Source organism: Marmota flaviventris, chromosome 15, assembly GCF_047511675.1.
Source record: "Marmota flaviventris isolate mMarFla1 chromosome 15, mMarFla1.hap1, whole genome shotgun sequence".
Classification (NCBI taxonomy): domain Eukaryota; kingdom Metazoa; phylum Chordata; class Mammalia; order Rodentia; family Sciuridae; genus Marmota; species Marmota flaviventris.
In genome coordinates, this window is record NC_092512.1 from 74,621,768 (window position 1) to 74,643,295 (window position 21,528).

At 41.6% G+C, this 21,528-nt stretch overlaps 1 protein-coding gene across 1 annotated transcript; it reads left to right on the forward strand.

Moving 5' to 3' along the window:
- Window positions 1-669: 669 nt before the first annotated feature.
- Window positions 670-18,754, forward strand: Sdr16c5 (short chain dehydrogenase/reductase family 16C member 5). Its single transcript, XM_027932916.2, has 7 exons — window positions 670-777; window positions 4,200-4,546; window positions 7,899-8,030; window positions 10,805-10,904; window positions 14,229-14,373; window positions 15,808-15,933; window positions 18,477-18,754. Exons 2-7 carry the CDS (start codon window positions 4,214-4,216, stop codon window positions 18,568-18,570), a joined length of 930 nt encoding a protein of 309 aa, XP_027788717.2. The 5' UTR covers window positions 670-777; window positions 4,200-4,213; the 3' UTR covers window positions 18,571-18,754.
- Window positions 18,755-21,528: the final 2,774 nt, after the last annotated feature.

The following is a 21,528-nucleotide window of genomic DNA, read 5'->3' on the forward strand; positions in this document are numbered from 1 at the left end:
TTTTCAAACACAAGAGGATGTTTGTTCGATACACAGGTCAGAATACAATGGTGACTTACTCTATTTTTTTAATTTCTCAATTTCATCTTGTTAGAACAAATGTCTCCCTCTCCTTCTTCCTCATGGCCACCTGCCAAAGCAATAACCGCTCCCGCGCCAGCACCCACTCACCTTCCAGCGGCTCCCAGCCACACGCCCACAAGCCTTTGCCTTTGGGTCCCAGGAGCCAAAATCAGATACTGCGGGGGGAGCTCTGCACCCGTGCCCTGCTGAGAGGTGTCTGGGCAGGACCCGGACCGCCCCCTCAAGCACCCGAGTAGTTGCCTCCTCTTTGTTGTCTAGTTCCCAGCCTCAGGGGATGTACTTTTGCAAACACACCTGGGGAAGGAACTTTTTTCACGCTAATACCTAGGTCCCTTCCAACCCAGAAATTCTGATTTTAAAATCCACGGTGCAGCCTGATCGTCACAACATTAAAACTTATGAGAAATCCGGAAGCGCGTGTCCAGTCTCCACCATCGAATTTCCTCCCAAATCAACCCGCCTGGGAAAAGAAAGCTGGCCTACGTGGCGCGCGGGGACTCACTGACCATCCCACCCCTGCCGCTGGTGGCACCACCCCCGCCGCCGCGGGCGGGCCAGTCCCGCCCTTGGACTTAGGCTCGAGCCCGCGCCAGGATAAACACCTGAACTTCACTGAGCTGGTAGCTAAGGACACGGGTGCCTGGGGCAGACGAGGCCGGGTTCTCGGCGGGCAGCGAGGGGGAGCGTGCCTGGGTAAGTTGTCGCGGGTCCTTGGAGCTGGCTTTCGTAGGAGGTGGCGCCGTTGAGCGCCGCTCCAGGGCCCAGCGGGTTAAAACGCTCCGCAAGCGCGAGGGGGCGCGGGCGGGAGAGCGGCGGCCGGATCGCAGGAAGGGAACCCGGTGTAAGAGAGCAAGGCACCTCTGAGGAGCTCATGGCTGCAACATCCCCAGGGTCCTGGCTTCCGTGTCCGGGGACAAGGCTCTACCTCACGATGAAATGAGCTGCCAATCTAAGAAAGGGATGCCTCTCTGATCTCTCTTGTTTCGGGGTCCATTCTGCCCAGATCCCTGGTCTCTGCTGCTCAGTGCATGCACCTCCAGCTCCGCACTGCCCCTAAATCATCCCTTTCAGCAGAAGCTGTGGTTGGCAGTCTATACACCCCACACTCCCTGCCCCAAGCCCCAGACCAAGTGCCCTTCCCAGGGCAGAATTATTGTGCTCTGGATAGCAGACAGCCTCTAATTACATTGCCTAGTTAGCTCAGCTTTTGGATTTGTACACCAGTAGGATGGGCACACCAAAGAAGTATTCAGCATGATTAAATTTCAATTTAATACACTGGTGTCTTCCTAAGAAAGAGTCTTTACAATAATATGGAAATATATATTTAGTTTGTAAATATGCATTTGTATTTACATTATGAAGGAATATACTTTATATTACATTATATCCGTGCGCCCCACAAGGGCTTAGCGCGGGTCAGTGCCTTTATTCCCCTAAATTAATTCAGACATTTCATGTGGGCTAGCAGTGACAATATAATGCTTCTTAATATTTTACCTGTATTCACTCGTTTACTCCTGCATCTAGTTCCCTGTTGAAATGAGGATTGGTATTCTCCACAGTTTAGAATTGCCCTTTTTAGAAGAGGAAACTGAGGCATGAAATAGTTTTTACCGAAATTACAGAAAAAAAAAACAGTGATGGATGCAAAATCCCAACCCAAACTTTAGTCTGTAGACCTCACTGCCTATATGGATACATAGCAGGTATCCTAAATCCCCAATGGGGGAGACCCCTGGCTGCTTAAGAACCTTGGAGGTCTCTGCCAAGGTGGTGATAAAGCATGCATTGGTCCTAGGTCTTGCATCGTGCTAACATTGGGACCGTGGAATAGTGAAGTCTTATTAAGAGTTTTTCATGTCACATAGGTCAGTGATGAGATTTCTATCACTACAGTGCTAGAGATCACAGAGTACATGTCTGTCAGTCTGGCATGGACCCCTATAAATATTAGTGTGCCTGAAAGCAAGCATGGTGGCCCAACCCCAGTCACCTGGTATGGAAGGAGTATTGATGGGAAGAAGCCCTGATTGTACACAGTCTGATCCACACTCTTGCACATCAGAAAGTATGTGCACCATTACTTTGTATTTAAAACAAGAGTCTTCCTTCAGGACACCTTCTTTCCAAGTTCTGCATTGCTGGGAGGCCCAGCCAATCATCTGAAAGTTCCTCTGTAAAAATATATTAGAACAAAGTTGGCAGAGAGTTTGAGGGCTATCTCACATAATGGGTAATAAAGTCTAGTGCTCACAGCACAAAAACACTGTTTGACCTGAATGGCCATGTCTCCCAAACCAGATTCTTATTCCCTGGACAGCCCTGGATGTACAAAGCAAAATCTCCTCAATATAAACCATTCTGTCCCCTATCAGAAAAGCTACTGCCAAATATTTCTGCTTCCTGCCATTCATCATTTAGTTATCTGCTTAAAGGTCACTTCCCATCAAACCTTCACTCTTGCTTTCTACCAGGCTCCCATCTAAATCACCTCTCCTGTCATCCACCCTGTAGCACCCTACACTTTTATTTATAACATCATAACTTTTAATAATGCAGTTAACCATTTAAGACCTGTTTTTTCAACTAGACTAGTTATCTCACCAGTGCAGAGAAAATGAAAGTCTACCATCCCTCTCCACCACAGAGACTAGAGTAGAACCACCTTGGGGTTGGTACTCAATAAATAGAACAAATGAACCAACCTGGTCCTGTACTAATTAGCAGAGGGACCTTGGACAGGTCCCATACATCTCCACTTGAATCCTCAATCTCACCTGTAGAATAACCAGTAACAACAGTTTAAATCGTGTATCTCCAGCATTTCTTTAGAGTAGTCATATACTGACCCCTCATGCAGACTAATCCAGTTGTGCATAGCAACCAGATAATAATAGTCATTAATAGAAACTCATTGATCCTCAGTTAGCATGTAGAGTGAAGACCTGCTGTTCTCTCCTCACTCCTTCCACCTTCTGACCCCTGTGTCTTCATCTGAACCTCTCAGTAGAACACCCCATTCAGGGAAGTCCTCTGCCTCCAGCTTAGTATGCTCAGCACTAAACATATCTTCTCATCCTAGAAGAAATAAGACCTTCCCTTCTTTCTCAGCTATTTGTTAGCAAATTATCTGTACACGTCTTCCTTTCGGCTACAATCACAAGTATAGGCATGCACCCTCATGGCTCCAGCTTACTAAAGTATGAGTCATTGATAGCAAGATATAAGCATGGATCTCTAAATAATTTTGTCATATGGGGAGATCCTGTTGGGTAACTCTTGGTGAGCAGCACTGTGAATCTGAAAAATATTATATCAGCTTTGAAGTTCTTTCTGTGATCCAAAATTGTGGTCAAGCATGGAATATTTTCACTTCATCTGCAGAACCACCCTATGGCACCTTATACCACCCTATGCCACCTTATATCACCCTATGCCCAGAAAAGCCCCAGCCTTCACAACTGGACAGGGCTAGGACAGGGCAGGGGTCAAGACCTATATCCTATAAATGACAGGAAGCTTGTAGCATGGGATCCTTGGGGTTTATGAATGGATATATGATACTCACAATGAATCAGTTGGAAAAGGCTTAGGGCATCTTATTTCTTCTCTTCAAATACTTTATACAAGTAGAATTTTCAATTGTCCAATTGAATCTCAGATTTTAAGTATCAAGGCAAAATTAAAGAAGCACAGGGCAAATGAGAAAATACAAACCTAAAAGGAGACAAAAATAAAACCAGAAAAGTAACAGTTATGTCATCAACAGGACCAAGATGTTGGAAGTCCAATCATCCAACAGGACTCAAGGTTATTATGAAGAAAAGTAAAGTGGGAAGAAATGATGAATGTGTCCTTTGAGTTAAATTTCGGTGTGTTGGTTACAGTTTCAGTTCACAAACATTTCTGTACCTAAAACACACAGTGGGAGAACAGTTATGTGCAGAGCTTTGGGCTGTGTATGAAAGCTGGATAAGATATGGTCCCTGTGGGTTCCTTCCCTTCTGAGTCTAGAGCCTGCAGAGATGTTTAAGTCGAGCTTCTTGGCTACTTTCACTACTTCAGAAAGTAGAACTCCATGTAGTGAACAAATTTTCTCTCCCTTTCTACAGGTGTCAGCCAGAATATGTCTTCCAACCTGAGATCAGCAAGGAAATTTCTTGTTTTCTTAGGAAAATCACTGATTAGTATTCTGGAGGCTCTGATCTTTGGCTTGATCCCAAAGCCACGGAAGAACGTCGCTGGTGAAATAGTCCTCATAACAGGCTCTGGGAGTGGACTTGGGAGGCTCTTAGCCTTGCAGTTTGCCCGCCTGGGATCTGTGCTTGTTCTCTGGGATATCAATTCAGAGGGGAATGAGGAGACACTCCAGATGGCTCGGGAAGCTGGAGCCATGAGGGTGCATGCCTATACCTGTGACTGTAGCCGAAAGGAAGACGTGTACAGAGTGGCCAATCAGGTAAATTTTGGAGACCACTGTTTTTTATGGGTACTGAGAATCCTATGTAAATAATTTGGCCTGCATTGTGTTGGTTGTTAGTTTGCTTTTATCAATGCCCATTTGCCTATCTCCAGTGTCCCTTTAATTCAAAAAATAATCTTGTGGGGGAGTGGGAATTAGGATTTTTGAGTTTTTACTGTATGTAAGCTACTGTGCTAAGTACTCTGTATATATCATAATATTATAAAGTAAAACACTTTATTATCTTCCTTTCACTAACTGTAACACTGAGGCTTGAGCAGGCATGTTAGCTTATCTAAGAAATACAACTAATAAATAGCAAATTCACAGCCAGGACTCCAATATGCCAAATAGTAAGAAAGTTCTTGTTTCATTTCATATAGGCCCATCCCTTTGCCTTGTAAGGATTCTGCTGCCTTTCTGTTGGCACAGTCATGCATACACCACACATCACTCTCTCCTGGGCCACTTTGTGGCTCTCAGAATTGCTCAACTTAGTGAGAGGGAGGAACCAAGCCAGTCTGCTGCAAGCAGCCCAGCTATTTTGCAACCTGCTTCCATGCTCCACCAATACCTTGGTACTCCCTCCCTCACCTCCTAGTAGGGAGCTTTGCAGGTCACAGCCATGAATTCTTGCTTTCTATCTTATATCTTTCTTACCACCATCTCCATACACAGGCTGCCCATTACAATGTGGAGATCCAAACCTGACAAGCTCACATAGTTTTATGCTGGGGCCACCCTTCAAGTGCAGCCAACCTCCCAGACTCAGTGGTTAACACATGAAGCACTGATCACCTGGTCGACTGACTTACATGAACTACCACCAACTCCTCAGGCCAGTCTTAAAGAAAAAAATGGTTCATATTCAAACAAGGAGGGTTTTTAGCTATTGGGCAGGTTACTGTGAAGTGCTCTATCAATAATCACCTCCCTCGTCGCTGGATCTGTAAATTAGTTCTGTCAAGCTGCTTGGCTTCTTAAGTGGTCCAACATGTCATAGTATTAGCTCATTATTCAGTTTTTATCACTTTGGGGTCTTGGAAAGAATCAATGATGTGCTTTTCTGAATTCCAGGGAAGCAAATTACTCCCCATCTTTATAAGCCAACCATTTCCACTTCTTTTTCTGGATAACAAGAACATACCAGAGAATTCTTAAGAAGTATCCCCTGGGAGACTGACCAAAGAGAAAATTTTTAGTGTAGTATGACAGTGTTTAAAAATTGTGTCCCTGGATCATGACCTAGCCTTGAATTCAGAAGGCCCAGCCCTGCTCTTTGGCAACTCAGATGAGAGAATATTTTGTTCAGTAAACACAAGGTAAGGCTGCAGCTAGGTAGTTGTCATTTATCCTTGATGTGATATGTGGGAATGTCCTAACTATATATTTAATGATAGTGAGCCTTAAACAAGGTAATTTAGGGTCAGTGTGGCTTGGCATACCTCCTACTGTGTCATTAAATTAAGCAGCTCAAAAAAATCATAGCATCTTCAAAATTTCTTAAAATTTATTTCTGATTCCTAATGTTCAAGATCCTGGGATACATGGTCACTGGGAGAAGCAGATATTTCCTACTGCCCACTACACTAGTTAGGAGTGGTTGGGCAGTCTCCGTGGTCAGGGAATCCAGAGCAGCCATCTTGGCAATTTGGAGCTGGATGGTGACATGCGTGTCAGCCAATGGGCTTCCAGCAGTTTTGTGTTTTCATAGGGTGGGCATGCAGAGGGAAAGCCCAGCTAACAGATGGGCACAGTTCATGTGCTGGTCTTTGGAGAGTTGTCATACAGGGTTAAACAGATTCAGTCTTACACTAAGGAAAATAATAAAGAAGGAAGGAAGGAAATCACTTAAGAATTAGAATGCGTTGCAGTCTCCTTAAGGTATGACTCCTGGGCCCTTATTAAAAAACACTGTGCCAGCAAGATTTTTCTCATTGCAAGAATGAGCATGTTACTGTTACCATTCATCATCAATAGTTATAGCACATAACCTTTGGTGTAACCTCTGGCTTTTCCATCCCTGACCCTGAGCTAGGACACCAGCCTTTAATACTGGTGCTGTCTTTTAACCCTGGTCCTTCTCTGGCTTTGGCTTTGGCCTCAAATGGAACGATCTACTCGTTTCTAGCCTTGACAGCTGTCCAAGTTGGATTTTATGGAATATTTTCGCCACTCTCCAAATCAGGCTTGTAGTTAATAGTTTCCAGTGCTTTTTGAAAACTCTAGCTTAAAATTGAGGTTCCCCCTAGTTTCTATTTCATCCACAATTTTTCCTTGGCAACAGACCCAGGTAGTCTGAATGATTAACACACCTCATCCTGATGCCAAGAACCAGGCCTTCCTGGTTGATGACTAGCAGATGAAAAAGATGGCAGCTTCTGCCTGGCCTCTGTGACACCTGGTCCCCTTTGCCATACTGCAGTGATAACTTTGTGTCATCCATACAGGCAGGTGCACATGTACACACACACACTGCCGGAGATGTAAGTGGCACCTCTGTGAGCCTCCTGTAAGAACACATGGCAACTACAGTGGGTGGTTCCCTCTGACTTTATGGGTCAGGGCTGTTGCTGTGTGGTCTGAATTGCAGTGATGAAATTCAGAACACAGATGAGAACACAGGGACAGTCCCACCTCCTCTCATCAATCCTAGAAAGGCCTCTGTCCACTTCTCACATAAAGCCAAGATTACACACTGAAGGTTTGTTAAAGGGTAAAGGCTCCAGTGTTACACCCAGAATTTTGGTTTTCTAAATAAAAATGATTGAATGCCTATATTAACCCATATTACAGCAACACACATGACTCACAGATCTAATACCTGAAATTTTGAGATGGAGAGAAGAAAACCAGCCCGTTGATAAGAACAGGGCAGGCAGATTCTAATTTGTGCTGTGTGTTGAAAACCTACATTATCCTTCTTTCTCTTGCTTATTCCCTACTTCTCTCCCATCTCTGTGTGTGATAGGTCTTGATCTATATGCTATTTGCTCATAATAAGGCTATTCTTATGCCCCCTCACATGAATTAAAATGATAAGCTGCTAACAGAGGGCATAAAACAAAGGTATAATCACAGAGTAGAAGAACAGCTCTAAGTGTCAAAGGAAAGTAGCATTTCAGCAATGGAATCTTTTTAATCTCAGAGGGAGAAAGAAGAAGAAAAGCATCCGATTTTGGATCTCTAGTGTGCAGTCGACATCTCAAAGGAAATAAAACAAACTTTTTAGAATGCAAAAATTCAGTGTGAGTTAAGGATGAAAAAGATATACAACTGTGGGAAAATCAAACCCAAATCATGTAAGGAATTCCTATTTTGATGGGGTTGCTCTTGTTATTTAACTCAGGTTAAAAAAGAAGTTGGTGATGTTTCCATCCTAATCAATAACGCTGGAATCGTAACAGGCAAAAACTTCCTGGACTGCCCAGATGAGCTTATGGAAAAGTCATTTGATGTGAACTTCAAAGCACATTTATGGGTAATTACTTTTCTTCTCATAATACGTGTAAAATTAGTCATTGCAAAGTACTTTTGTACTTTCCTCTTGCTCTTTAACATTATCAGACTTTCAATAAAGCACAGACATCTTAATTTTTTTTCAGTGCTGGTGTTAGAATCCAGGGCCACACACATGCAAAGGAAGCACTCTGTCACTGAGGACAAGACACCTTAATTTGGGTCTTGTCCTGGATCACTCACCTATCCTCTTTTGAGCCAATTTAATCTCTAACTCCAGAACTTCTGTTCAGGGAATCCTACAGAGACAGAACCGTCCTAATGGTCAGATTTCCATTTATTGATTGTGGCAAATGTCTGGGGACTATTCCAGGAAGCTCACATGTCTTCTGTATCCACAGGTTTCACATCCATGGATCTAACCAGTAATAGATCAAAAATATTGAAAACAATCTAAATTTTTCCTCATCATTATTCCTAAGCAACACGATATAACAACTATTTACAGAGCATTTACATTGTGTTGGATATTATTAGTAATCTAGAGATGGCTTAAAATATAGGGGAGTATGTGCATAGGTTATATGCAAATATATGCCATTTTACACAGGGAATTTGAGCATCTGTGGATTGTGGTATCTGTGGGGATCCTGGAACCAGTCCTTCTCCCTGAATATCAAGGGATGGTCTATTCCTTAAAACAGTTCTGTAAGATGTATAAGGATCATAGAACATAAAATTTTGGAGGCGGGGTGGGTACCAGGGATTGAACTCAGGACCACTCAGACACTATGCCACATCCCCAGCCCTATTTTGTATTTTATTTAGAGATAGGGTCTCACTGAGTTGCTTAGCACCTTGCTTTTGCTGAGGCTGGCACTGAACTCATGATCATCCTGTCTCAGCCTCCAGAGCCACTAGGATCACAGGCATGCGTCACTGCGCCCGGCTAAAAATTTTTTCAAGGCCACATGTGTGGCATGACCAAGGTAATTTTACAACTTTACAGTAGGCTTCATCAGGGACATTTTATTTATTTATTTACTTTGGGATGAGATCTCACTTGCCCAGGGTAGTCTCGAACTCCTGGACTCAAGTGATCATCCCCCCTCAGCCTCCTAAGTAACTGGAACTACAGACATAAGCTACCTCACCTGGCTCTAGCAGGGACATTTTCAAAAATAAAGGGGGCACCATTAATAGGAGGCCTATTCTAGGCAAACCAAGACCTTTCTCAGTGCCTTAGTAGAGAAAGGAGTGGTTCTCCCAGTAGCACCATGTGCCACCAGTGCTAAGGGACACAGCCCTGCCTTCCAAAGAGATGTGTCCATGCCCATAAGTTGCATTTTCCTGGCCTTTGCTGACACCAGCCATCACGGGGCCCTCACACCAAGCATGTGGCCTCATAAGGCCTCTCCCAGCTTTGGATCCAATTGTTCCAGCCCTGGACACAGCTCCTCATTCTTGGGCAAGGAGGAGGAAAAGCAGGAAGAGGGCACAGGAGAACTTCCCTAACTTACATGGTAGTTCTCCTTATGTTTTTTACTAGTTTTTTCTTGCGAGTTGTTCCTTAAATGCTAGTGTTTCCCTGGCCCCTGAAATTCCCTCCCATGCTCTCCATTCACTCTAGAAAGTTCAAATGCCTATAGGTGACCTGGCACAAAGTGTGTGATTTAGTTACCAGGGGGTCAGAGAGCTGTAAGACAGCCAGGCTCCCAGCCTTCAAAGGCAGCATCCCAACTGAGAAGCAGAGGGACCCGTGCAGATCCTGAACACAGGATGCTTTTTATTATGCTGTGCTGTTTCCTTTTCTTTGTTTTGATTTTCCACCTCTTGCTATGTGTTCATTTCTGAAATTTAATGCATTGCAGGCAAATGAAGAGGGCTTGACCTCTGTGAGAGATCCCTCTACTTAACATTGTTTTCCACATATGTGACTAATTACTGCTTTGTTACAGGAAATGCCTTCTCCAACAGCTCATTTCTCTCCCCTGTACGTCCTTTCTCCAGATTCCTAATCAAATATGAAGGTGTTTTTAGCCAGGTGGAGTGGTGTACGCCTGTAATCCCAGCGACTGAGGAGGCTGAGGCAAGAGGTCAAGGCCAGCCTCTCGGCAACTTAGCAAGACCCTGTCTCAAAATAAAAAAAATAAAAGTGTTGGGGTGTAGCTCAGTGGTGGAGTAACCCTGGGTTCCATCCCCAGTACCACAAGAAAAAAGAAGCGGAAGGTAAAAGTATTCTACATGACTAAGACAGAACAACATAAGTTCTAACAAATAATCTATTTTATGAATTGGAATAAAAATGAAAGAAGTAGAGGTGAGTTTCAGTTTAAAACAAAATGCTCTTTTTCAGTAGTTGTCAACAGCAGGCTATCTTATAATGGTTAGAAAAAAAAATTGAAACTTTAAATAAGCCAACAAGGAAAAAAAGCAGTATATAACTTAACAATCATATCATTTAAGTACTCCTTGGTTTTTAGTTTTCAGCTGCCACAGCTGATTTTCCTATACTGCTTCAATTGTTGTCTTAATATTGTGTTGTTAAAGCTCAAATGCAAACACAAAAATAAGCATGAATTTTCAAAATGGTGGAATTGCCTTAGTAAAATATTGATTTAACATGTTAATCAGGTTAAAATAATTAACTTTCCAGGTGTTGTAGTTTTTATATTCCAGTGCCTTCAGGTATTTTTATGAACTAAAATCATTTTCAATCATAAGTATCATATAAATATCTGAGGAAAGTATACAATGTGGTATTAAGTGTTAAAAGTTTTCCTTTGCTCTTCTTAGACTTATAAAGCCTTTCTACCTGCCATGATTGCTAATGACCATGGACATTTAGTTTGCATTTCAAGTTCAGCTGGATTAGTTGGAGTAAATGGGCTGGCAGGTAAGAGAAATATATTTCATAATTGCAAAATTCTTTATAACCCTAACTTACATGGTAGTTCTTAATAACCAGCATTGACTGTATAACCCTAATAATAAAGTATAATGAATCTTAGGAAACAAGAGAAATGGTTGAGAACTGCCCATCAGATAAACAAAGTTGGACTATGCCCTTTGGAATCATTAGGTCTTATGCAATCCCCAGAATTTAAAAGACAGAGACCCAGCAGTACAGTTGTGCCCAAGCAATTAAATTCACCTGGCACTGTCAGCAGGCCGGGAAGGAAGACTACCTGCCTTCTCTCAAAGAACATAATAGTCATTTTCATCACACTGTGGACAGGGGATAAAGGGATAAACTAAGATCCTTGGCCAAAGAGACCCAATTCAGGAACTGACACTAGGAGGAGCAGAAATCTTGACCTCACCCTACCAGCAGTCCTCTGGAGCAACTGTCCTGGGTCCTGGCTTGCACAGATCAATGTAAACTCATGTAATAGAACTGTAGCAGCAACACTCAGATAACAAATGAGATAGTTTGGTGATCAGGCACTTCTGAACCACTTGAGCCAAGTGTCAAGGCTCAAGGTTCACAAATTCATGTTAGTTCAGTGCATTTCAGTGACATGAATAGGGTTTCCAGAACCACCCATCCACTCAGAATATCACCACTTTGTACTCCCTGGACCCTGGACTTCCTTCTGTCCTTTTTAGAATTCATCACAGGTTATTAATACCTCTCTATTACATGTCTTATAAATCACAGGCTTTTGAAATCACTCAGGAATATTTACAACTGCTGTTAATCCTTTTTCTGACACAATGTCTCTGTCTTCAAAGATGAGACTTGTCCACCCCCAGCTCACCTGAGAAATTAAGTGTAAGACTTGTTTCCCACGATGTGTATTTCCCACAGAGTGAGTCTTGGTCTGCTGTGTCACAGCCACCCTCCCCAGGGAACTATTTGAAAATGCAGATGCTGTGTGTCCTCTGATCTTTCTGCTTACCAGAATCTCAGGAATTAAGGGCTCAAAGAGCTGCATTTACACCAGATGTCTGAGATCATCCTAGAAGCTGCTCCAGACCCTCCTGTCCCCTTTTCCTCCCTCTAGCCTCTTACCTCTGTCTATGCACCCCTGAGGTCTGACAGTCCCATACCTGGCACCTTTACCTGGCTCTTGTCAGTTGTAACAGCCGCATCAAAACATAGCAAGTAAGTATTCTCCTTTTGACCGTGAAGCAAAAGAAAGTATTAATCCACCTCAATTCCATTTCTCCAAATCTTTTTCACTCAGCGAATTGAATGTCCAAGTACTTTCTTGAAGCAAAGATGATTAAGGACAGAATGCTCAAAACCTATGTTAGTTCCATTCTCCCACTTCCCCCTGCATTTTCAAGGTCTTTAAAAAATGGCAGTTGAAGCTAGGAAGTCCTTTTGTTTCTTTTCTGGAAGTGGAAGAGTTATAATTGGAAGTTACATTCTGCCTCTCATGGAGGCAGCAAGCAGTTTGTTTTCATCAGTTTATTTTAAACATTTAGAATGTTTGTTTAATGTGATTTTATGTATGTGTATATTTGTGTGTGTGTGTGTATATATATATAAACATACATATATATATATAAACATCAGTATAATAATGAGAATTGTCATTTTCCATTTTCAATTCTAGTTAGGTTATTACTCATCACAATGATAATAAGGTAGTCATAGTTGAAAGAAAATTTGGTCTGATTATCACAGCCCTTGCTGACCCCTCTTGCTTCCTACATGACTAGGAAGTCACGTAGGAAGGTTTATTTCCTTTTAGGGATGTCTTTATGTCCCAATGGACTTGAAGTTTTTTGAGATAGGTTCAGGATGCACATATGGTGCCCCATGAAACAGCTAACACAGGATCAGACAGTCATTAACTTGTAATTAGTCTAGCAGTGTGGCCTATAGGAGCACCCCTGCAGCCCTTCCTATCTTGGAGTTGGTCATTCTCATCTTGGAGTTGGTCATTCTCATCTGACATTCTGTTGACCACATTTCTTCCTACTCACTCTTCCTCCTTCCAGTGGAGCTAGGCCCAGATCAGAAGAACTCTGAAATTGTTGTCACATTTTCTGCTGCTATTAGTGTTATGAGTAAACCTTAATGTAATTCCATTTAAAAACTATGGAATACAAGAATATCTCAGAGATATTGCAGGTTTTGTTCCAGGCTACTGCAATAAGGTGAGTCACATGGGTTTGTTTTTTTTTTTTTTTAATTTCTCAGTGCAGATGAAAGTTAGATTACACTATACTGAAAATATTAAGTGTGCAGTAGCATTATATTTTTTTTAAATCACACATTATGTACTCTTTTTTTTAATGTCTTTATTTTATTTTTAATTGGTGTTGGGGAATCAAACCCAGGGCCTTGCCCATGCTAGGCAAGCGCTCTACCTCTGAGCCACAACCCCAACCCCATGCATTATGTTTTTAACCTTAACTTAAAAATGTCCCACTGCTGCTGGGTATAGTGGTGCACACATATAATCTCAGCGATTTAGGAGATCAAGGCGGGAGGATCACAAGTTCAAGTCTAGCCTCAGCAACTTAGTAAGACCCTATCTCAAAAAAACAAAAAGGGGGGGAGCTGGTGTGCAGCTCAGTGGTGAAGCACCCCTAGGTTCAAACTGCAGTACCAAAATAAACAAAACAAAACAAAAAACCTGTACTGCTAAAAATATGATCATCTGAGCTGTTGGAAAAATGGCACCAATAGACTTAATGCAAACTTGCTGTAAACCTTCAGTTTATAAGATAATATCTGTGAAGCACAACGAAGCAAAATACAATAATACAATACAAGTATGCTTTTTCACTGCTGTGACCAAAAGACCTGACAAGAACAATTTTATAGAAGTTCATATTTATCTGGGCTCATGGTTTCAGAGGTCTCAGTCCATAGATGGCCAACTCTATTGCTCTGGACCTAAGGTTAGGCAGAACATCATGGCGGAAAGGTCTAGAGGAAGAAAGCAACTCAGAACATGGCATTCAAGTAGCAGGGAGGAAAAAAAAGAAGCAGAAAGAGTGCTGTGCTATCAGAGACAAAATATATACCCCAAAGGCACACACTCCCAGTGACCTTCCTCTTCCAGCCACTCCCTACCTGCTTTCAATTACCACTCAGTTAATTCCTGTCATGAATTAATGCATCAGTTAAGTTTAGGTTCTCATAATCCAATCACTTCACCCTGGACTTTCTTGCATCGTCTCACACATGAACTTTTGGGGGTCACCCCATGTCTAAGCCATAACACCTATGTACATAAGTATTGTTTGTCTCTTTCAGATTATTGTGCAAGTAAATTTGCAGCCGTTGGTTTTGCAGAATCTATGTTTGTAGAAACATTTGCCCTAAAACAAAAGGGGATTAAGACTACAATTGTGTGCCCATTTTTTATAAAAACTGGAATGTTTGAAGGTTGTATGACTAGGTAAGCATGCCTTTTGATTTTAAGGAAACAACATCGTTAGAAATGATTGGCTATCTATTTGATTCTGTTTTATCTGTTTTTTAAAGTTGTTTAGAAGATGTCTTTCTATCATTCAGCCTGATTGTATAAGTAGTGTCAGAATTCCGTCTTCCCATGTGTTTGTGTTAACATACTGAATCAAATGCAGATGCTTTATGAAGGCTACTAGTAGTTGTAGTAACCATCTTGTGGCCCCAGATCTGCTATTTTAACTTCCAGATTGTCCTTTCCACCGTCCCTCTCTGCCATCCAATCCCCAATTCAACCCTCTTTCCTGATTCCAGGAGGACTAGAACTCATTGAGGGAAACTCTACTTAGTTTGGGCTGCTATAACAGAATACACCATGTGGCTTAAACAACAGAAATTTCTTTCTCACATAAAGACTAGAAGTCCAAGATCCAGTATCTGGTGAAAGTTGCATATGGCAGCTTTCTTCTTGCTATACCATAATTTGGAGGAAGGAGGGGGAGACACACACACACACATACACACACACACACACACAGAAAGAGAGATCATCTTTATTGTGGCTCTTCTCATAAGGGCACTATTTTCGTCAGATTTTTTTTTTTTTTTTTACAGCTATAACCAAAAGACCTGACAAGAACAATATCAGAGGAGGAAAAGTTTATTACCTCACAGTTTCAGAGGTCTCAGGCCTTAGACAGCTGACTCCATTGCTCTCTGCCTGGTGTGAGGCAGAGGAGAGCAGCTCAGAATGTGACTACCAGGAAGCAGAGAGAGACTAAAACAAGCTCATTAGGGACATAATATAACCCCAAAGGCACACCCCTAGTACCTACCTCCTCCAGCCACACCCTTCCTGCCTTCAGTCACCATCCAGTTAATTCATTCAAGTTAACAAATGCAATAATTAGGTTAAGGCTTTCATAACCCAATCATTTCACCTCTGAGTATCCTTGGATTATCTCACATATGAGCTCTTGGGGACATCTCATATCTAAACCATAACAAGCACTAAACCCATTCATGAGGACTCTATCCTCATGACCTAATTACAAAGACCCAGGCTTTGACATGTCAATTTGGGGCCGTAGCTGACACAAATGCCCAGTTCTATATGTCACGGAGACAGCAGGCCATTTGTTCCCAGTGACTTGTTTTACAACATTTGTTTGATATGGTTTCATATCAGTGTTATTGTGACATCAGTGTCTTCATCAGGTTCATCGTTTTTTTTATGTTATATTCTAGGTGTGTTTTAAATCACCATGTTGATAATAAAAGAATAAATACAGAAATAGATGAAATCTGAAAGGAAACGAAATAAGTGATAATGTCTTACAACTTTCTTATTCCTATTTTGAAAGAATTGTTTTTATTAATTTGTTAATTGGGGTTTTATTTGTTTGCTTGTTTGTTTATACTCTAGGTGTCCTCTCCTGTTGCCAATTCTGGATCCAGAATATACAGTCAGAAAAATAGTAGATGCTATTCTTCAGGAAAGGCTGTATTTGTGTATTCCAAAGTTTATATACCTCATGTTGTTTTTAAAAAGGTACCAGTATCAGTTTTTCTATTACTTCCCTGACATTACAATCAACAGTTTAATCCAAATCATACCAGGAGGAGCCATTTTTAAAAAAATTGTTTAATTAATTTTAAAAGGGAAAATCTATGTCCTGATGATCCCAGCTTTGGACCCCATTTGTTGATACAATCCAAAATTTCCGTAGCTGCTATTCCTCCCATGAGTCAAGAAGAAAGTGCTGGACCCTCCCTGCTACCTTAGTGTATTGCATTATTATTAGCAGTGGATTTCCTGAATTAACTGGGAGCAGATTGAAATTGTGTGTTTGGGAGAGATGCTTTTTCTTGTTCCCATCATGTTGGAATAGATTTTGTGTCCAGGCTTACTCAAGTTTAGGGCCCCAAGATGAAGGCCAAACAGTAAGCCAAAAACCTCAGAAAATTGTGGTTCAGATAAAATTGGTAATAGATCATAAATTTGAGCAATAAGATGTTTAAAGAACTCCAAAGGAAAAAAAAAAACTAAAAGAAAACCACCTCTTAAAAGCACGAAGAGCATTTCTGCCCATCCTTCTGTGCTCTCCATTGGGTTTCAGGGCTGAAATTCATCAGCTACAGCTTAGGAACATTTGGCCCAGATACAGGAAAGGTGTAGCTCATCCATCATCTCACTACATCTTCTAGACTTGATGGGTCATTTATGTCTCTCATCATAGGGTTTTTTCTTTTGCACTTTCCACTGTTGACCTGTCGAGTTGAAACGAGGTTGTTTCTGGTTGGTTCTAGCCCTGTCCCCAGCTGTACATGTAATTCCATTCCTTTTGACTCTTACAATTCTTCAGTTATTTGAACATAGATACAATGCTTTGTGTTCACCACTTGACTAGCAGCCATTGCCCTTCCTGCATAAGGAAATTTATTTTCTCATTATCAAATGAGGGTTTATATAATTAGATTTTATTATTTATATCACTAGATTTATTATCTATTACCTATTTTATCTATACCACAAATTTCTAAGGTATTTGGATTAGTGCCTGACCTTGACTTTGGGGCCTTATACTTTGTGCAATGAACCAAAAGTCTTTCTTACCTCCTATCCTTTTCCAGGCTTCACCTAGCACAGGAGGGATCAATATGGCTTGTGGAAAGATGTCTGAGGCAGGGTGAAGTGTCTCTGACAAACAGTTTGAAATCCAGGGTTATTATCTTGCTGTTTACCAAGTCTGTGATTCCTAGCATGCCCCAGATTCCACAGGCCTCAGTTTCTTCATTTACAGTGTTTGTCAGAGCTGTAGATATAGATGAGTGTAATGTACATAGTGATCAGGTAGTGCATGTATTCACACAGTGAATACTTCTTGCCTACTAGCAAAGGCAAGCTCTAAGAATATGGGACGTAATTTTTCTACTCTGAATAAATGTGGAAGTTGTACTTGCATTTAATGTACATAAGTTCAGAGTCATCTATGAAAAGAGGGCTAGACAGTTCCTGAGAAGGACAGAGGAAACATGAAGAGGCTCAGGGAAGAGGATCACGTGAAACACTTCTTCAAACATTCATTTAGCAAACATTTAGAGAGCTGTGTATGTGTGTGCCATTTACCACTCACTACCCCAGGACCTGGTGTTACAGCAAAGAACTATCATCATGGAAATTGCCTTCTTAGGAGTGGGTGGTGGGAAAGAATCACACAAAAAAACGTAAAGGAAAAGGAAAGGTATGCTGATCGTCATAAGTGCTCTGAAGAAATACAAAGCCAGAAAAGGAATCTCGGGGCAGGAGGCAGAGGGGAGCCAGTTAAGACTTAAGTGAAGTGCTAGGGAAGGACTCCCCAAGAAATTAGTGCTTATCCAGAGACCTGAAGTTGGGGCGGGGACGTGAACCACCTGGAGATCTTGGGGAGCCCCCACAGGGGACAGCAAATGCAGAGTCCTTTTCTTTACTCTAGGACAGGTCTCCGTGTACTGGACCTGCCTTGACATTTCCTCATTCTGCAGTGTTGAAGGTCAAGATCAACAGTGCTATATCCGAGTGATGGTCATGGGTGTCTGTGGGGCAAGTGGGGATAGAGGAGATGAACCATGTTAGTCTGGTCTTGCCAAAGGTGTGAGGACCTGTTGCATCTTGTCCTCATGGTAGTCCAAGAAGGAAAGATGGATGCCTTTGAGGAAACCGAGGCCTATAAGCTAAGTAATTTGCTTGGGCTAGTTTTGCAAATGACAGAGCTAGAAGTCCAGCCAGATGCCTCTACCTCCAAAGTCCATGCCTACAAGCCTAAGACTTCTCTGCTTCCACTCAGAATTATGTAGGTTAGTGATGCTGCAGAAATGAAAGGAGAAGTGAATTGAAAAAGGTAAGTAAAGCCAAGAAAGCTAAATAAAGACCCCCTGAGCAAGTGTCCCCTATATAATAACAAGGTTGTTAGCCTTAACTACATCTGCAAGAAACAATGATAGTTTTCAGCTGAGCAAAGATGCTTTCATGAATGGTAACCAAGAAGGTTTATTCTTTTGGTTCTCTCTCTTTTATTTTACTTTTTATTTTTTTTTATTTTTATTTTTTTTTAGTTTCTTGCCCGCCAAGACAGGACTGATCATAGGTGAATACTTGGGTATCTTAGAGTCAATGGAAGGTTTCACTGGCCAAAAGAAGAAAGTCTAAAGACCGACTCCATGACTGATTCCATCGGATACCCAATGCTACATCGCGTTTGTTTTGAATAAGAAAAATAATTTTGTTCAACAATAGAACTTATCTGGAAACAAGTACCATTCCTATTTCTGCTATCTGGACTAGAATTTTCAACCCATGTCTTTGGAAAAAAAAAAAACATTGCTGTCTTCTTTTTGTTGAGTTTGGTTGTATTGTTTTAAAAAATAAAAGCAGTCAATTTTTGTCATTTCCAGTTACAACAGATGTGTGAGAGAGATAAGTTCCTCTGATCTCCCCTAAGATTTGGTCACCAGGGAGGTGTCTCCTATGGAGCAGGTGGCTGTGTTTGAGCCTGTCTGGGCAGTGAGGTGTTGGGGAGAGCACACAGCAAGTAGCTAGAATGCCCTCTTTCCAGAGGACACAGAGGTCTGGATTTCCTAGAATCTTCTCTCAGCGTTGGCCATTTGGAACCCAGATCACCTAATGTAGAAAATGCCAATCCCCTGTGCTTTCTTTCCAATGCAGCTTCATAGATGCTTGCTTCTTGATGCCCTGGATACTGGGTTGTCCAGCTGAAGGTTCAGCCAGAGCCATGTGTCAGGGAACCTTACCAGTCCCTTTTCCTGAAGGTTCCTGTTAGACAGTGATCCTAGACCCAGCTCTCAAATGGGCTCCCATTTTGTCCCCTAGAAGAGATCAAAGAATGATTGCAACTTGCTCAGAAATTGAAATTCTACAGAATTAGATTTATTGCTAATTTACCCCCCAAAATATCCTTATGATTAATTTAAAGTGTTTAACTTCGTACAAGTTGGGATTCACCGTAAGGTATTTTTTTCCACAGAATGAGCAATTTTATGCCTTTCAATTCACCAGCGCTGCCCTCACCTTGAAGCTATTGTGTTCTTACAGTTTAATCAACTGGCAAATTGCTTTCATGCTTTGGAGATTAACTTTAAAAGCAAGATTAAGAAAAATATGTTAATTACCACAACCCTGGAACTCCTTCCCAGGCTGGTGGGGACACCTGCCTAGTGCAGGAAACAGTAGCCTTTTTGTCCCTGCTCTCTTGGGAAGCAGGAAGGGACGTGAGATACCTTGGAAGACCCTAGAAGAGGAAAAAAAGAGAGAATATGAATTTCTTAAGGGTAAGATGTTACTCTTAGAGGAGCAATGGGCTAAGGCAGTATGGGGTCTAGTATACATGTGGACTGATTCATCTTGAGCCGCCTGCATAATACTGAATACTGTCTTCCTCTGTTTCCTTTCCACTCAGCCTTCAAGAACTGCCTTATCATAATAATGACGAACATTAATATTTATTGTGCTCAGTGCCAAGCTAATCACTTTATAAACATTTCATTAGATAAGAATATCACATCATGACTCAAAAAAAATGAATAAGGTATTTGGTATAGTGTGTGACTAAGTAAGGAACACAAGGCATTTCATTTCACAGAGAGGCGCCCGACCCAACTAAGATGTGTACTGAGAGGATCAAAGACCCTCTTAGACTAACCAACTGATGTTCCAAATCCTTGGTTAACAAGGTTAATTAAGAGAGAAGCACAATATTGCTCCTATATTACAATTCCAAGAGCGTATATTCTGGGGGCCTGTCTATTTAGTTGAAGAATAAAGAAGAGGCTCTTAGGGGATTTAGCAGAACAAAGGTCTGGGGGACAGAGTGGGCATCCACCACATCATAACAGCATTAGCAGCAATTATTTCTAATTGGAGTGCATCTTGGCTGGGCTGCTACAAAGGCCTGAAATTCAATTGTGGTTTAACAATACCCATAAAATTGTCTAAACAAATTCAGATTCACTTGAGGCTATCCTATGAGAAGAGACCACATGTAAATTAGAGGATTCTAGAGGATAATAAATAACAAGGTGATTTAATGGCCCTGGGGAGTGGATGCTCTCACATGTGTTTTATACCCATTTCCAGCTGAAATTTAGTTCTAATAAAGCCATGATCAAGAGCCCAGCACCGAAGTAAGTTTGAAGGGATGGAGCTCGGCAGGACCAGGGCACACTGCCCTCTTAGGGTACATCAGCCAGGATCCTGGTCTCACTGTGCTGCTCAAAAACTAAGAAGAATCCTTGCTATGAGAAGGAGTTTGGGTAAAAATGTGTGCCCATGTTTGCTTTTTTTGGTTTGGGGATTTTTGTATGGTTTTGTTTGTTGTTGTTTGTTTGTTTGAAGAGTAGTTTTACATTATCATGCTCTCTTACCTCAAGCTGCCATTAAAATACCATAGACTGGTTGACTTAATTGACAGAAATTTATTTTTGATGGTCTGGAAGCTAAAAGTCCAAGATCAGGATGACAATTGATTGATTTTCTCGTGTGGGTTCCCTTCGCTTCCAGGCTTATAGACAGCTGGCTCCTCCCCGTGTCCTCACATGGCCTATCCTCCGAGGGCATGAAAAAAGAGAGAGCTTCTCCTCTCTATAAGAATACTAATTCCATGATGAGCCCCCCCCACCCCCTTATAACCTCATTTAGTTGTGATCACCTCTTAATGCCATCACAATTGGCAGTTAGGGTTTCAATATATGAATTTTGGGTGACACAAACATTCAATCCATAGCGGGTATCCAGATAGAAGAGAAAAGCCAGACGGTACATGACCTTGACATTCCTTATCCTGATACTGAGATGGTCACAGTTCATCCAACGAAACTGTTACTGGAAATGGAAACTTTTGACTCTGTATCAAACAAAATAATGAATGCTAAGCTTGACTGTTATCAATAAAAATGAATGCCACCAAGTTAAGTGAGCACAAATATATAGACAAAGCTTTAATCTGGAAAAGAAGAGGGGGCCTCATATTCCCGTGAAGGGGATAGCCTGATTGAGCAAGTAATCAAAAATGTCCCTCAAGAATAACCTAGCCATTTCTTTCTTTCTTTCTTTTACTTACTTACTTACCAACTAACTTACTTACTTATTGGT

Coding starts and splice junctions, on each gene's coding strand:
- Sdr16c5 (XM_027932916.2), top strand. CDS start 4,214: ATGTCTTCCAACCTGAGATCAGCAAGGAAATTTCTTGTTTTCTTAGGA. Junction 4,547..7,898: donor TGTACAGAGTGGCCAATCAG/GTAAATTTTGGA, acceptor TATTTAACTCAG/GTTAAAAAAGAAGTTGGTGA. Junction 15,934..18,476: donor CTCATGTTGTTTTTAAAAAG/GTACCAGTATCA, acceptor ATTTTTTTTTAG/TTTCTTGCCCGCCAAGACAG.